This window comes from Gracilinanus agilis, chromosome 1 (genome assembly GCF_016433145.1).
Source record: "Gracilinanus agilis isolate LMUSP501 chromosome 1, AgileGrace, whole genome shotgun sequence".
NCBI lineage: Eukaryota > Metazoa > Chordata > Mammalia > Didelphimorphia > Didelphidae > Gracilinanus > Gracilinanus agilis.
In genome coordinates this window covers 473987122-474003323 of record NC_058130.1, presented here as the reverse complement: position 1 = coordinate 474003323, position 16202 = coordinate 473987122, and the positions used below count along the sequence as shown (strand labels likewise).

The 16202-nt window shown below is 35.6% G+C and overlaps 1 protein-coding gene across 1 annotated transcript in view; it reads left to right on the top strand.

Annotated features, from left to right (window-relative positions):
- The first annotated feature begins 6026 nt into the window (after nt 1-6026).
- Nucleotides 6027-16202, top strand: part of PIGN (phosphatidylinositol glycan anchor biosynthesis class N) — a 213947-nt gene continuing 203771 nt past the window's right edge. Inside the window, exons 1-5 of the mRNA XM_044682228.1 lie at nt 6027-6061; nt 6391-6421; nt 6726-6958; nt 8027-8148; nt 9103-9201. Of these exons, the coding sequence (XP_044538163.1) occupies nt 6027-6061; nt 6391-6421; nt 6726-6958; nt 8027-8148; nt 9103-9201 (520 nt within the window). The remainder of the gene's footprint in view (nt 6062-6390; nt 6422-6725; nt 6959-8026; nt 8149-9102; nt 9202-16202) is intronic.

The window sequence follows — 16202 nt, the reverse complement described above, 5'->3', positions numbered from 1 at the left end:
TTTATTTTTCCTTGAAAGCTTTGCTTGCTTCAAGCCTGATTTATTTTGTGTCTGTCTTAATTTTTTGCTTGAAACTTGATCCTCTGCTAATATTCATGACCTCCATAAACAATTTAAGTTTACTAGGGGTCTAGTTTATTGTTTCTATTCACTTAAAGATACTTTTATGTGTATCTAGGTCCTTTCATATATTTTAAAAGAATTATTAGTTTTTTCCCATCATATGAACATATAGCATAATTTTAGCTTCAAATCCTTTTAAAATTATATAAAGCATTTCTCAGACTGGCTTCAACATTATCCAGAACAACCCAAGGGATTCAATGAAGAAAAAAATATAATGAAAAACTAAATAATGATGGGCAAGCATAAATGCCAACTGTGATGTCTTGTGTTAAGCAACATGTGGGTTTAGCTGATACCAACTACCAGATTGTTAGAAATTATAACTTAGAAATTATCTCCTTATTGGGCTATTTAAAGGACCAACAGTGTATGGTCATTAATCCAGCAATTTCCATTGCTTCGAAGCCCAGTATATGCAAAATAATTGGTGCCTGTTTGTGTTGTTTTTAAACCATAAATAGTTTTGGAGTTACTGATTCCCTTAAGGATAATTGGGTAAAGTCAGAAAGTTTGAAGGGGTAACAAAGCAAGTCAGAGCTAGAGTGAAATAAACATCTTCAAACCTAGTTCAAATATTAAACTTAGAAGAAGAGGGAATGAAAATATAAGTATAGTGTGATCCTGTTTGTCTAGGGATTCTAGCAGATCCAGATTTGTGTAAATAGTTTCATTACTTTGCTAAAATTACACAGGCAATGAGAAGTAAAACTGTACATATTAAAACAAAACTTTTAAATTTCAGAATGGAAATAATTGTCCCTTAACAGTGTATTTTTTTAAGTGAAAAAGAGGAAAACAAAAATAGTCATCTTAAGGTATTTTTAGAGATGAGATATCACATATATTATTGTTTTTGGTTTGTATATGAATTTATATAATAATTACAATAGCTAGAATTTGCATAATACTTTAAGATTTGACAATCATTTTACATGTATTATCCCATTTTGTCCTAATAATAACCCAATAAGCTTGGTGCTATTATTATTCCCATTTTACTAAAGAGGAAACTGAGGCTGAGAAAGATTAAGTGGCTCATTTAGGATCACACAGTTAGAAAGTATCTCAAGGAAGATTTGAATTTGGTTCTTCCTGATTACAGGTTCAACACTACATTTCATCAATTAGTTGACTAAGCAATATATATGTAGATATATACATGTGTAACTTTTATATACTTAACTTGGATACATAGACCATTACCCTATTCTTACTAAGTAAGCTGCTTGATAATGTTAAATGCACAATAACTGTGATTAATTTTAAAATATGACATTTTAAAAATAAGGCTTAGATTATTTGGTAATATTAGTACTAGTAATAGTAACCATTAAAACATTATTTTAAGAGATTAACCTCAAAAGTTCCACAAAGGTTTAATTTAAAATGAAGCAGTACAACTTTAGAAAAAGACAAAATAAGTCAAGAAATTGGCGATACAAAAAGAAAAGGTAAAAGACAATTCCTACTTTCAAGGAGCTCACAGATTCATGGGGAAAATAGCATGCAAACAACCACATACAAAGTAGATGCCAGATAAATTGGAAATGATCAATTCAGAGAAGGCACTTGAATTACGAGGTATTAGGTAAGACTTCCCATAGAAGGTGAGATTTTAACTGGGACTTGAAGGAAGTCAGAAAAGCTGGATACAAAGATGATTCAGTAGAGTATTACGGACACAAAGGAAAGCCAGCAAAAATACTCAGAACAGGAAGATTGAGTGTCTTTTGTGAGGAACAGGAAGGAGGTTATATCACAAGAATATAGGGTAAATGATGGAGGGGAATAAGGAAATTGTAAGAAATCTGGAAAGGTAAAGGAGAGCACTAGGTAATAAAGGACTTTAAATGCCAAAGGATTCTGTATTTGGTCATGAAGGAGATAGGGAGCCAACAAAGTTAATTGAGTGGGATGGAGGTGACATGGTTAGAACTATGCTTTAAGAAAATCACTTTGACAACTGAAGGGAGGATGGACTAGAGGTACTTAAGGCAGACACACCCACCAGCAGGCTACTGCAAAGTAGTCCAAGTGTGGACTGAGGAGGGCTTTCAACAGTGGTTTCAGTATAAGAGGAGAGAAGGAGAGGTATGAAGAAATATTTAGAAGGTAAACCACATAGACATTGATGACAAATTGGAAGTGAAAGATGAGAGAGAGTGATGAGCCCTAGGTTTTGTTATAAAATAAATATGGACTCTTCTTGATACTGCTATGCTCCTAGGGAATATTGGTTTAGGAAGCTGTGCCTTGTATTCCCCTAGGTAGCTGGTGCAGGGGGACCACTGAACCCTGTCACCCTGCTGGATGTTATAATGCCCTATTCTATAACAGTGCCCAGGCAGGACCCTTAATGGTCAGGTAGATGGGTAACCCTTTCAGGTCCCACCTGGGGTTGGATTAATTATTAATATTGGGCTCTATTAGCCTTGGATAACATTTTCATCTGACTGAGTTGCTCCGTCCCCAAGGGCCGTGATATAGTGACCACTCAGGAAGGTACTTAAATAAATTTTATCTATAGATGTTAAATAGGGAAAGGAATAATCAGGAATGTATTGGGGATAGGAGATCCTGTCACAATAGCTATGATCAATAATCCCTCAGGACTGTAGGCTGTTGTTTCAGTCAGCTGGAGCTAGAGGTTTCACACTCCTCTGGTTTAGCTTGGCCACTGCCAAACCAGGGAGGGCAAACTGCTCAGTTGGTACAGATATCGTGATTTCTCTCGGCTTCCCTGTTCTCAGTTTGTGATGTCAGTCTGCACAGCCTTTAGGAAGTAATTACCCTTCACCTCCCTCTGCTTCTTCTCCTTCCCTCCTCCCAGTTACCACCTGGGATACTTAAATATCTAATGATGATCAAAGGCCTAAATATCTAGGGAGATTCAGAGAGGATCAATGGTCAAAGCTCCAAGACCCAAGACCTGAGCCTCCAGGACCAAAGACCCCTCCCAGATGACTGTTAGGGTATTTATATCCTCAGGCCAACTGCCTTTGTTCCTGTCCTCACTTCATCCCTAAACATTCAGATGTCTTCCAACTGTCTCCCTAGTCAATCAAGGTGAGACTCAAAGTTTGAATATAACAGTTTTGAGCTTGGGTGACTTGGGAGGTCTTTGGTACCCTTGACAATCGTTTTAGGAAGTTTGGAAGGACAAAGGATTTGGGGTAAAAGAGATTGAATCTAATTTGGGACACATTGAGTACAATATCTGATAAAATGAAACTGTTGTTTTAATTTTAAATGAAAGTAAAATTATAATGAAAACATGATTATATAGGCCTAACCACACTCACTTGCGGATTACTCCTCATTTTTTGTGACACATTCATTCTCATTATCCCAACTTCTAAATTAGTCTGGGTATTTTCAGCTATATCCTCATTAATTACTAAAATGTAATATCTTTTCCTTATTTAATCTATTAAGTTTCTTTCCCATAAGTGTTATTCATATCATTTAAGATAAAATAAATATTAGTTACTGGTGTTATATTCAAACTCTGAGGATTGTTCGTCTCACCTATTAAAGTTACTGGTTAAATAATTTATTAACAATGTAATCGGCAATAAAACAGACATAATTATTCACTGTACTTTAGCTGTGAGAAAGATCACAAAGTTGTTTCAAGTTATTGCTGCAAATGATTTGGACATGTAGTTATATCATTCAGTTTACTTATTAGAATATCAGTTGAAATGTCTTCCCAAGAATCTTTATATTTTGTGCAATATAATGTTTAAAACAATTCCATCACTTACCCCAAGGCTATTCCATTGATCCTCCCTTCTATCTCTTAGCCAGTACCATATTGTTTTGATGACAGCTGCTTTATAGTATAGCTTAATATCTGGCACTGCTAAGCCACCTTCCTTCACATTTTTTTTCCATTATTTCGCTTGATATTCTTGATCTTTTGTTCTTCCAAATAAACTTTGTTATAGTTTTTTCTAATGTAGTAAAAAATGTTTTTGGTAGTTTGATAGGTATGGCACTAAATACGTAAATTAATTCGGGTAGAATGGTCATTTTAATTATGTTATCTCATCCTACCCATGAGCACTCAATGTTTTTCCAATTGTTTAGATCTAGTTTTATTTTTTTGGAAAGTGTTTTGTAGTTATGTTCGTATAATTCCTGTATTTGTTTTGGTAGATAGATTCCTAAGTATTTTATATTGTCTAGGGTGATTTTAAATGGTGTTTCTCTTTCTACCTCTTGCTGCTCTAATGTGTTGGAAATATATAGAAATGCTGATGATTTATGTGCATTTATTTTGTATCCTGCAACTTTGCTAAAGTTGTTGATTATTTCTACTAGCTTTTTAGTTGATTCTCTAGGATTTTTTAAGTAGACCATCATATCGTCTGCAAAGAGTGATAGCTTAGTCTCCTCCTTGCCTATTTTAATACCTTCAATTTCTTTTTCTTCTCTAATTGCTACTGCTAGTGTCTCTAGTACAATGTTAAATAAAAGAGGTGATAATGGGCATCCTTGTTTCACACCTGATCTTATTGGAAAGGCTTCTAATTTATCCCCATTGCATATGATGCTTGTTGATCAGTGTATGATAAACCCAAAGAGTCCAACTTTTGGGACAAAGATCCACTATTTGACAAAAACTGCTGGGAAAACTGGAAAACAATATGGGAGAGATTAGGTTTAGATCAACATCTCACACCATACACCAAGATAAATTCAGAATGGGTGAAAGACTTGAATATAAAGAAGGAAACTATAAGTAAATTAGGTGAACACAGAATAGTATACTTGTCAGATCTCTGGGAAAGGAAAGATTTTAAAACCAAACAAGAGTTAGAGAAAATTACAAAATGTAAAATCAAATAAGTTTGATTATATTAAATTAAAAAGTTTTTGTACAAGGGAAAACAATGCAACCAAAATCAGAAGGGAAACAACAAACTGGGAAAAAATCTTTATAACAAAAAATTCTGACAGAGGTCTAATTACTCAAATATACAAGGAGCTAAATCAATTGTATAAAAAATCAAGCCATTCCCCAATTAATAAATGGGCAAGGGACATGAATAGGCAATTTTCAGATAATGAAATCAAAAGTATCAATAAACACATGAGAAAGTGTTCTAAATCTCTAATAATTAGAGAAATGCAAATCAAAACAACTCTGAGGTACCACCTCACGCCTACCAGATTGGCTAAAATGATAGCAGGGGAAAGTAATGAATGTAGGAGGAGATGTGACAAAATTGGGACATTAATGCATTGCTGGTGGAGTTGTGAACTGATCCAACCATTCTGGAGGGCAATTTGGAACTATGCCCAAAGAGCGATAAAAGACTGCCTGCCCTTTGATCCAGCCATACCATTGTTGGGTTTGTACCCCAAAGAGATCATAGATAAACAGACTTGCAGAAAAATATTTATAGCAGTGCTCTTTGTGGTGGCAAAAAACTGGAAAGCAAGGGTATGCCCTTCAATTGGGGAATGGCTGAACAAATTGTGGTATATGTTGGTGATGGAATACTATTGTGCACAAAAGAATAATAAACTGGAGGAATTCCATGTGAACTGGAAAGACCTCCAGGAATTGATGCAGAGCGAAAGAAGCAGAACCAGGAGAACATTGTACACAGAGTCTGATACACTGTGGTAAAATAGAATGTAATGGACATCTGTACTAGCAGCAGTGCAATGACCCAAGACAATTCAGAGGGATTTATGGAAAGGAACACTATCCACATTCAGAGGAAGAACTGCAGGAGTAGAAACACAGAATAAAAACAACTGCCTGGACACTTGGGTTGATGAGAACATGATTGGGGATGTAGACCTGAAAAGACCACACCCATGTAACTATCAATAATGTGTAAAAAAGTCTTGACTGACCACACCAGTGGAAATGCGAATTAGCTATGGCAGGGGGAGGGGGTGAGTTCAGCGGTGGGGGGTGAGTGAAGGGGGTGAAGGGTAAAGTAAAAACATGACTTATGTAACCAGGGAAATTTTTCCTAAAAATAAAAAATTATTATAAAAAACAAACAATTCCATCAGGAAAAACATTTTCTGTATCTTCTTTCTCTCTGTTTTCCAGGTCCTCTCATGCCATCATTCTTAACAATTTCTCCAGATTCATTCACTTTATAATGTTTCTTTACAATATAAGATTTAATTAGTTCTCTCAAGAAAGTTTTTTTTCCTCATCTTTCTATCTTCTCCACCATTTCTGTCAAATGCTTTTCATTAATTCTCTTTTCTTTGTCTATCAAAAACTTCCAGATCAATTGCCAATTCTTCAGCTTTCTTTCTGGTAGCAGAAACTGCAGGAGAGGCTATCTGAACTGGAGTTACAGTGAGATGTAGCATTTATATAGGTTTTATGGACATTTAGTAATTTGGCAAATTCCTTTAAGATCATTTTCTTTCTAGTCCTAGAAGATGCATAAACTCCTTAACGGAAAGCATGATTTTATTTTTGTCTTTGTGTCTCTAACATGTAGCATATTATCTTGTCCCTTATTAATCAGATAGTAAATATTGAATTAAACTTAAATGTGATATTTATGTGATTGGTTTAAAGACTCATACAGATTTTATTTTTCTTTCTCTGACAGATAACCATGAATCTCCTGCTATTTTTTATTTTGGGATTGCTTGTTCATTTTGTGTTCTTCCTTTCCATTTTTGACATTTACTTTACTTCTCCTCTGGTGCATGGCATGACTCCTCAGTTTACTCCTTTGCCATCTCCTGCAAGGCGATTAGTGCTCTTTGTTGCTGATGGCCTTCGAGCAGATTCCCTTTATGAATTAGATGAAAATGGAACTTCTAGAGCCCCATTCGTCAGGTAAGAGGCTTAACTAAAATGAACCCTTCTCATCAAGTTTGCCTGTAGTAAAGATAAACATTTAAACATCCTGTAGCCATTCTTATGTGGGCATAATTAAAGAAGTATTAAGGATAGCTAATGGGCACATGTGATTTTGATATGCCATAATAGATTGTTCTGATTTTCAGAGGGTGCTAATTTCTCCTAGCTACTGTGCCTATGATTAAAGCAAGTATTTCTAGATGAATTTTGGCTGCATGTCTCAAACTGCCACATTTTCCTAGTTTTTCATGCATAACAAGAGTTAAGGGATTCACCAACCTTACTTTCAGGTTACCCCTCAGCCTACTACTTTACTTATTCTCATATTTAATCTTACAAGACTAAGCTTTTTAGTAACACAGGGTTATGTTTGAGTATTATCTTTTTTAGTTCATGTAATTTCAACCCATTGTTATTTACTAGTTGTCTCAAATTTCTATACTAACTCATTAAATAAAATTTATATTAAATTGGAGATAAATTTTCTGGTATCTCTATATTAAATCCTATAATGGTCTATGATTAAATAACCATTAAGTTATTAAATGTAAAATTTATTAACAACTGAAATTAGTAATAAAGACATAAATAATCATAATATTTTGTCCATAAGAAAAATCATATCCTGATGTGTACCTCAAACCCTCTCTATAATAGCAGATGACTCCTCTTTATTTCTGGAGTCATAATTTCACCATTAAATTCACTTAAGAAATGAAATAAAGTCTTTCTAGAATTCTCTTTATATTTTCCCTCAAGTTAAAAGTTAAATTCAGCCTTTCAGGAAATATTTTTTTTGTTTATCTTCTTTTCAACATTCAAAAGAAGCAGTTTTCAGATTTTCTTAAATCCAAGTGTAATAATCTCTTTCAAGACTCCTTATAAAGTTTTCTTTATAGTGTATTTTCACAAAATAACAGTTGACTATTCTTACAGTAAAGAAAATTTTCCTCATTTTCTTTCCTTCCTTTCTCCACAGTTTAGCTCATAGATCTTTATTTATTTGTGTTTTTTTCTATATATAATTCTTTTCATGCATTTTAGGAATATAATAATGCATAAAGGTAGCTGGGGCATTTCCCATACCCGTGTTCCCACTGAATCCAGACCAGGACATGTGGCATTGATAGCTGGATTTTATGAAGATGTCAGTGCAGTTGCCAAAGGTACATCTCTTCAGATAATTTTTTTCAGATTAAACTCTTTCAAAGGACATTTTGGGGAATGTTTGGAATTATATGTATATGATGGGAATCCCTGTAGTTAAATATTAATTTTGGATTTTTTGGATGAATATTTCTAAATATTTGTGATTTTATCAATGTGAAATTTCCTCCACACCTTCATATTGCAACTTTTCCCTGATTTAGGGCATAGGTTCATGTGTTATTATGACCAAAAAGAAATGATCTCTTAATGATCAGTCTTCTCAGGAAAATTTCTCCAAACTGAGCTAAGTTGGTTCTCCAGCCCTTTATGTTATGATTTCATATTATAGCATTTGTAGTAATTTCATAAAAAAATGTAGATGTAATTCATTTTTGAATAATTTCTTAGTAAAAAACATTAATTTATTTTTTCTTTTGATCATCCCCATAAGCAAATTAATTGCATTAATTTTTGCCCTTTTTCTTTCTAGAAAATGAGCATCAGGGGGCAGCTGGGTAGCTCAGTGGATTGAGAGCTAAGCCTAAAGATGGGAGGTCCTAGGTTCAAATCTGGCCTCAGACACTTCTCAGCTGTGTGACCCTGGGCAAGTCACTTGACTCCCTTTGCCTACCCTTACCACTCTTCTGCCTTGGAGCCAATACACAATATTGACTCCAAGACGGAAGGTAACGGTTTAAAAAGAAAAGAAAAGAAAAGAAAATGAGCATCATTACTGTTGACATAGTTCTAAATTGTCTCTGCTAAAAAATATTGGATTCATTATTTATAGATTTCCAATGCTATATTGTCCTAGCACTTTGAAATTTGAGGTCTTCAGGAGTGATTCTGCTTGGTAGTGAAAGATAAGAACTTTTATTTCTTTTTACTCCCTACCCTAATGCTCCTTGCTATAATTTCTATTTGGGATTATTCAAGATATGTGTTCTTTTATTTTTTGTAATTGCTGGTAGGGTGGAAAGAAAATCCTGTGGAATTTGATTCACTTTTCAATGAAAGTAAATATACGTGGAGTTGGGGAAGCCCTGATATCTTACCTATGTTTGCTAAAGGTAAGGGCCATTTGCTAAAGTTTATTGTTTATTTAATAGGCAAATAAGCAATATAAAAATTGTTTTAATTAATTTATTTAAATTTGGAACAAGTGCTGTTTTGTCATTGTCTTTGTTTCCTGAGTACACAGAACAAGTCTTTTACATATAATAGGTGATTAACAAAGGTTTCTTCAGTTGAATTGATTTTTCTGTATCATAGACAAAAACAAACCTGTTCTTTTTTCTGTGTCATAGATAAATCTTTTAGCTCTCCAAATTAATTCTAATGGTCTAATCATTGATATTTCTAATTCTCTTGTATTTTTACTTTTCTTCTGAAGAGGTAAAAGTAATTATTTTTTGTTGTTATTTAGTCATTTTTGACTCTTTGAGACCCCATTTGGGATTTTCTTAGCAGAGCTATTGGAGTGGTTTGCCATTTCCTTCTCCAGCTCATTTTGCAATTGAGGAAACTGAGGTGAACAAGGTTAAGTGACTTGCTTAGTGTTACACTTCTAATAAGTATCTGAGGCTGGATTTGAACTCATGAATTTTCACACTGAAAATTTAACAATCAGCTGTAAAGGAGCTGGAATGGACTAGCCCCATCACACCCCTAGATTTTCTTTATACTTCTTCCTTCCTTACTCCTAAACTAAATTCCAAAGTTCCTTTTCTTTCCCCTACCTCATTTCCATTTGCCAACTTTTACAAATTACAATAATTTAATAAGATTATTATTCCTTTCTGCCTTTCCTCAGTCTTCCATCTGAACCCTTGGGTTCAGATTTTAACTTATTGTTTATTTAAGGATCCAGAGTCTTTTTCTTTTCACTAGTAGGTCCTCTCTTAGTTAATATCAACTAAATTCTTAATAATTACTTTAATTCTATTTACACATGTAAATATAGTCATAAAGAAAAAAAGATTGCTGAGGAGTTGACAGATTAGACCTAATCTGCTTGATCTTAGAGGGCAGAACTGGGACTGCTAGTTGGAAGTTACAAAGAAAGATTTTGGCTAAATAAGAGGAAAAATTTCACAACCTCCCAAAATGGAATGGACCTCCTCACATGAAAGACAATTAATCTTTACTCTGAATTGAGCAAAACTCTGTCAGAGACACTCTTATTATTTTAAAAGTTTCTTTGAAAAGAAGATTCTAGTTAACAGATTTTCCCTTGCTAATCAGTGAACTTTGATTAAAATAATTCCTTTTTCATCTTTATGATTTTGAAATAAAGATTTAAAAATTCTTTATCAACAAAAAGAAATAAGTACACAGTTTTAAGTCCTGGATTTGAAGTACTTAATTTAAAAGGAATAATAGTCAAATAAGTATACCCTTGGGAAAATCTGATCAAGAATTCTACATTCTTTAGACATTAAGTTCACTCCCAAATTTTAATCTGAACATTGATTCAGGAGACACATCAATGACCAAGGGAGACCAGAAAAAGTATACTCCTATAATAGTAATTCTTAATTTTTAAAATATAATGTAGACCTTAGTGCTGTGGCTTCCACATTCATGAAGTAGCTCATTCATTTGTACAAGATAGCTCTTTGGATAACGTCTTGATGACCAGGTATTAGAAATGTCATATAGGCTGGTCTTGGTAGCCCAAAGGCAATAGGAGGAGCTTCAAGGCCCAGGAGCCCTGCTTGAGAAGAAGGATTTGTGGCCATGGCCCTTTCCCTCCAACCCCAGATCCAACTTGCTACTGCTGGTGCTTGCCTGAATCTGAGGAGAGGGACCTATCTGATCCCCATTCACAACCAAGATGCCAAAAAGGAAGGTCAACTCTGCAGAAGGGGGAAGTAAGGGAGGAGCTTAAGAAAACAAATTGTGAATTGCAGGACTTCCCGGTTGAGATGGCGGCAGAGTAAAAAGCAGCTGCTTTAACCTCTCCTAACCCACACATATAGGACTCGTCAAGAGGACATAAAAACAAATCCAGACGAACGAAGGGATCCCACAACAGGGCGCAGCATTGAAGGTACATTGGATAGGGGCATTCCCATGCTATAAGGGGGTGAAAAAGCTCTCACTAAAATGTGAGCTGAGCAACCCCCTCCCCCCACACGACCTACAGGGCCAAAACCAGCACACAAGAGTTAAAGCAAGTTTGGGGCATCCATTAAATCCTTGGCAGCTACCTGGGATCACCAGGGCTTGCTCCTGAGAGCAGGAAGACTTAAGACCCCAATAGGCTAAAGACTTTGAACACAGACCTTGAGAGCAGGTGCAGACTCAGGTGCAGACTCAGATCCTGAGCCCAGGTGCGGACCTTGGGTGGGGACCCAGTGCAGAGGGGTGCATGACTGTGGAAGAAGCACCCTGAGACTATTAAAGGAGCTTCGGGCAGAGGAACAAGCCAGGGGACCACAAGGAGGCTTGACCCTGACGACAACTAGACCTGAGACCTCAGGAGCCCAAAGAGCACAGACTGACTCTGGGCGTGAGGATTAAGCTAAAAGGGAGCTGGGCTAACAATGGCAAGCCAGACACAAGAACCCCAGAAGAGAAAGATCAAGAAGAAATCTTTAACACTCGACAACTTTTACACAGAAAAAATCCAGACAACAGAGCAAACAGCAGAGGAGAACAAACAAGTAATCATATCCAAACTTTCCCCCCAAAATGAAAATTGGTCACAAGTTCTTGAAGAGTTCAAATCTGAAAGTATGAGAAAGATGGAAGGGATCTGGCAAGAAAATAAAGGTTTAAAAAGCAGAATTTCTCAATTGGAAAGTGAGGCTCAGAAATCAAATGAATTGATAATTAAATTGAAGACCAGAAATGACCAGCTGGAAGCCTTGAAGAACCAAACAGACCAGTTTGAAAAGGAAAACCAAAAGATTATAGCCAAAAACCAGTCTCTAAAGGCTAGAATTGGGCAATTTGAAAAAGATGCGCCCAAATCAAAAGAATTGATAAGCAAATTGGAGACCAAAATCAAACAGCTGGAAAACAGGATAGACCAAATAGAAAAGGAAAATCAAAAGAATATAGCAGAAAACCAGTCTCTAAAGACAAGAATTGGGCAAGTAGAAGCCAATGATCTCTCAAGACAGCAAGAACAAATAAAGCAAAGTCAAAAGACTGATAAAATAGAAGGAAACATGAAATATCTTACTGAGAAATTGACAGATCAAGAAAACAGGTCTAGAAGAGACAATTTGAGAATCATTGGTCTTCCTGAAAAAGCAGAAAGTAATAGAAATTTGGACTCCATACTAAAAGGAATTAATCAGAAAAACTGCCCTGAAGTTCTACAACAAGAGGGCAATATAGACACTGAAAGGATCCATAGATCACCTTCTACACTAAACCCTGAAAAGACAACCCCCAGGAATATAATAGCCAAATTCAAGAGCTTCCAAGTAAAAGAAAAAAATTTTTCAAGAAGCCAGAAAGAGACAATTCAGATATCAAGGAGCACCAATCAGGATCACACAGGATCTGGCAGCCTCCACACTACAAGACTTCAAGGCTTGAAATATGATATTCAGAAAGGCAAGAGAACCGGGTCTACAACCAAGGATCATCTACCCATCAAAACTGACTATATACTTCCAGAGGAAAGTATGGGCATTCAGCAAGATAGATTTCCAAGTATTTGCATAGAAAAGACCAGGACTAAATGGAAAGTTTGATATCCAACCACAAAAACCAAGAGAAACATGAAAAAGTAAAGAAGAAAAGGAGGGGAAAGAAAGAAAACTCTTACTTTTAAATTTGACTCTTTAAGGGCTTCAATAAGATCTAATTATTTGTATTCCTATATGGAGAAATGTTATGTGTAATTCTCTGTAGTGAACTCTATTCACTATTATAGTAATTAGAATAATTATTCATAGGGAGAGGTTGGAGTACTAAATGGTCTAAGATGATGTGGGGGTGGGTGGGAAAGAGGGGGATGAATAGTAGATGGCACAAAGAGAAACTTGAATAAGAAAAATAGGATATTCTTTTACACACAAAGAGAGAATGAGAAGGGGAAGGGATGAATACTATTATAAGAAGGAGATGAAGGGAGCATTAAGAGGTAATATTTAAACCTTACTCTCAGTGGAATTAACCCTGAGAGGGAAGAGTAGCTATATCCCTTGGGATATAGAACTCTATCTAACTCTACTGTGAAAGTCAGAAGGGATAAACCAAGGGGAGCAGGGGAGTGGGGAGGTAAAAAAAGGAAGGGGAGGAGAAGGGTAAAGGAATTCATTAGGCTTAAAAATAAATAGAGGGGAATAATAAGGGAGGGGGTAGAAAGGGAAGTAAATCAAGGGAGGGGACAAGGGTTACTGGCTTATAGCAAACCACTGGTTTAAAAGGAAAATAGAGTAAGAAGAAGTGGTAGAATTAGGAGAGGATACCAAAATGTTGGCGAATACACAACTGATAATTATAAGTCTGAATGTGAATGGGATGAACTCTCACATAAAATGGAAGCAAGTAGCAGAGTGGATTAGAAACCAAAATCCTACCATATGTTGTCTACAAGAAACACATATGAGGCCGGTGGACATACACAGCTTTAAGGTAAAGGGCTTGAGCAAAATCCTACCCTATGCTGTCTACACATATAAGGCGGGTGGACATACACAAGTTTAAGGTCAAGGGCTTATGCAAAATCTTTTGGGCTTCAAATGAGAAAAAGAAGGCAGGAGTGGTGATCATGATTTCTGACAAAGCAAAACTGCCTGAAGTTCTACAAGAGGGCAATATAGACTTTGAAAGGATCCATAGATCACCTTCTACACTAAACCCTGAAAAGACAACCCCCCCAGGAATATAATAGCCAAATTCAAGAGCTTCCAAGTAAAAGAAAAAAATTTTCAAGAAGCCAGAAAGAGACAATTCAGATATCAAGGAGCACCAATCAGGATCACACAGGATCTGGCAGCCTCCACACTACAAGACTAAAAGGCTTGGAATATGATATTCAGAAAGGCAAGAGAACCGGGTCTACAACCAAGGATCACCTACCCATCAAAACTGACTATATACTTCCAGAGGAAAGTATGGGAATTCAACAAGATAAAAGATTTCCAAGTATTTACACAGAAAAGACCATGACTAAATGGAAAGTTTGATATCCAACCACAAAAACCAAGAGAACCGTAAAAATGTAAATAAAAAACAGAGGGGAAGGAAAGAAAACTCTTCATTTTTAAATTTGCCTCTTTAAGGGCTTCAATTAGACCTAATTATTCATATTCCTTTATAGAGAAATGTTATGTGTAATTCTCTGTAGTGAACTCTATTCACTATTATAGTATCCACTATTATAGTAATTAGAAGAATTATTCACAGGGAGAGGTTGGAGTACTAAATGGTCTAAGATGATATGGGGGTGGGTGGGAAAGAGGGGGTTGAATATAAGAGGATACCAAGAGAAACTTGAATGAATAAGAAAAATAGGATATTCTATTACACATAAAGAGGGCATGGGAAGGGGAAGGGATGAATACTATTATAAGAAGGAGAGGAAGGGAGCATTAAGAGGTAATATTTAAACCTTACTTTCAGTGGAATTAACCCTGAGAGAGAAGAGTAGCTATATCCCTTGGGATATAAATCTCTATCTAACCCTAGTGAGAAAGTTAGAAGGGATAAACCAAGAGGAGCAGGGGAGTGGGGTGGTCAAAAAAGGGAGGGAAGAAGAAGGGGGAGGGAATCATTAGGCCTTAAAAATAAAAAGAGGTGAATAACAAGGGAGGGGGTAGAAAGGATAGTAAGTCAAGGGAGGGGACAAGGGTTACTGGCTTAAAGCAAACCACTGGTTTAAAAGGAAATAGTGTAAGAAGAAGGGGTAGAACTAGGAGAGGATACCAAAATGTTGGCGAATAGACAACTGATAATTATAACTCTGAATGTGAATGAGATTAACTTGCCCATAAAATGGAAGCAAATAGCAGAGTGGTTTAGGAACCAAAATCCTACCATATGTTGTCTACAAGAAACACATATGAGGCGGGTGGACATACACAGCTTTAAGGTAAAGGGCTTGAACAAAATCTTTTGGGCTTCAAATGAGAAAAAGAAGGCAGGAGTGGGGATCATGATTTCTGACAAAGCCAAAGTAAAAATAGATGTGATTAAAAAAGACTGGGAAGATAATTATATCCTGATAAAAGGTAATATAGACAATGAGGAAATAACAGTGTTCAATATGTATGCACCAAGTGGCATAGCATCCAAATTCCTAACAGAGAAACTGGCAGAGCTCAAGAAGGAAATAGATAGTAGAACCATACTACTGGGAAATCTAAATATTCCTCTTTCAGATCTAGATAAATCAAACAAAAAAATAAATAAGAAAGAGGTAAGAGAGGTCAATGAAGTCCTAGAAAAATTAGATTTAATAGATATGTGGAGAAAAATAAATAGGGACAAAAAGGAATATACCTTCTTTTCAGCTGCACATGGTACATTCACAAAGATTGACCATGTAATAGGGCATAGAAACATTGCAAACAAATGCAAAAGAGCAGAAATAATGCAATAAAAATAATAATTAGTAAGGGCACCTGGACAGGCAAATCAAAAACTAATTGGAAATTAAATAATATGATTCTCCAAAACCAGTCAGTTAAAGAAGAAATCATGGAAACAATCAACAATTTCAATGAACAGATTGACAATGATGAGACATCCTACCAAACTCTAGGATGCAGCTAAGGCAGTACTCAGAGGGAAATTTATATTCTTGAGTGCATATATTAACAAATTAGGGAGGGCAGAGATTAATGAATTGGGCATGTAACTTAAAAATCTAGCGAGCAAATTAAAAATCCCGAGATGAAAACTAAATTAGAAATAGTAAAAGTCAAGGGAGAAATTAGTAAAATCAAAAGTAAAAGAACTATTTAATTAATAATAAGACGAGAACCTGGTATTTCGAAAAAGCAGATAAAATAAACAAAGTACTGGTCAATCTAATAAAAAAAAAAAAAAGGAAAGAAGAAAACCAAATTGACAGTATCAAAGATGAAAAGGGAGACCTCACCTC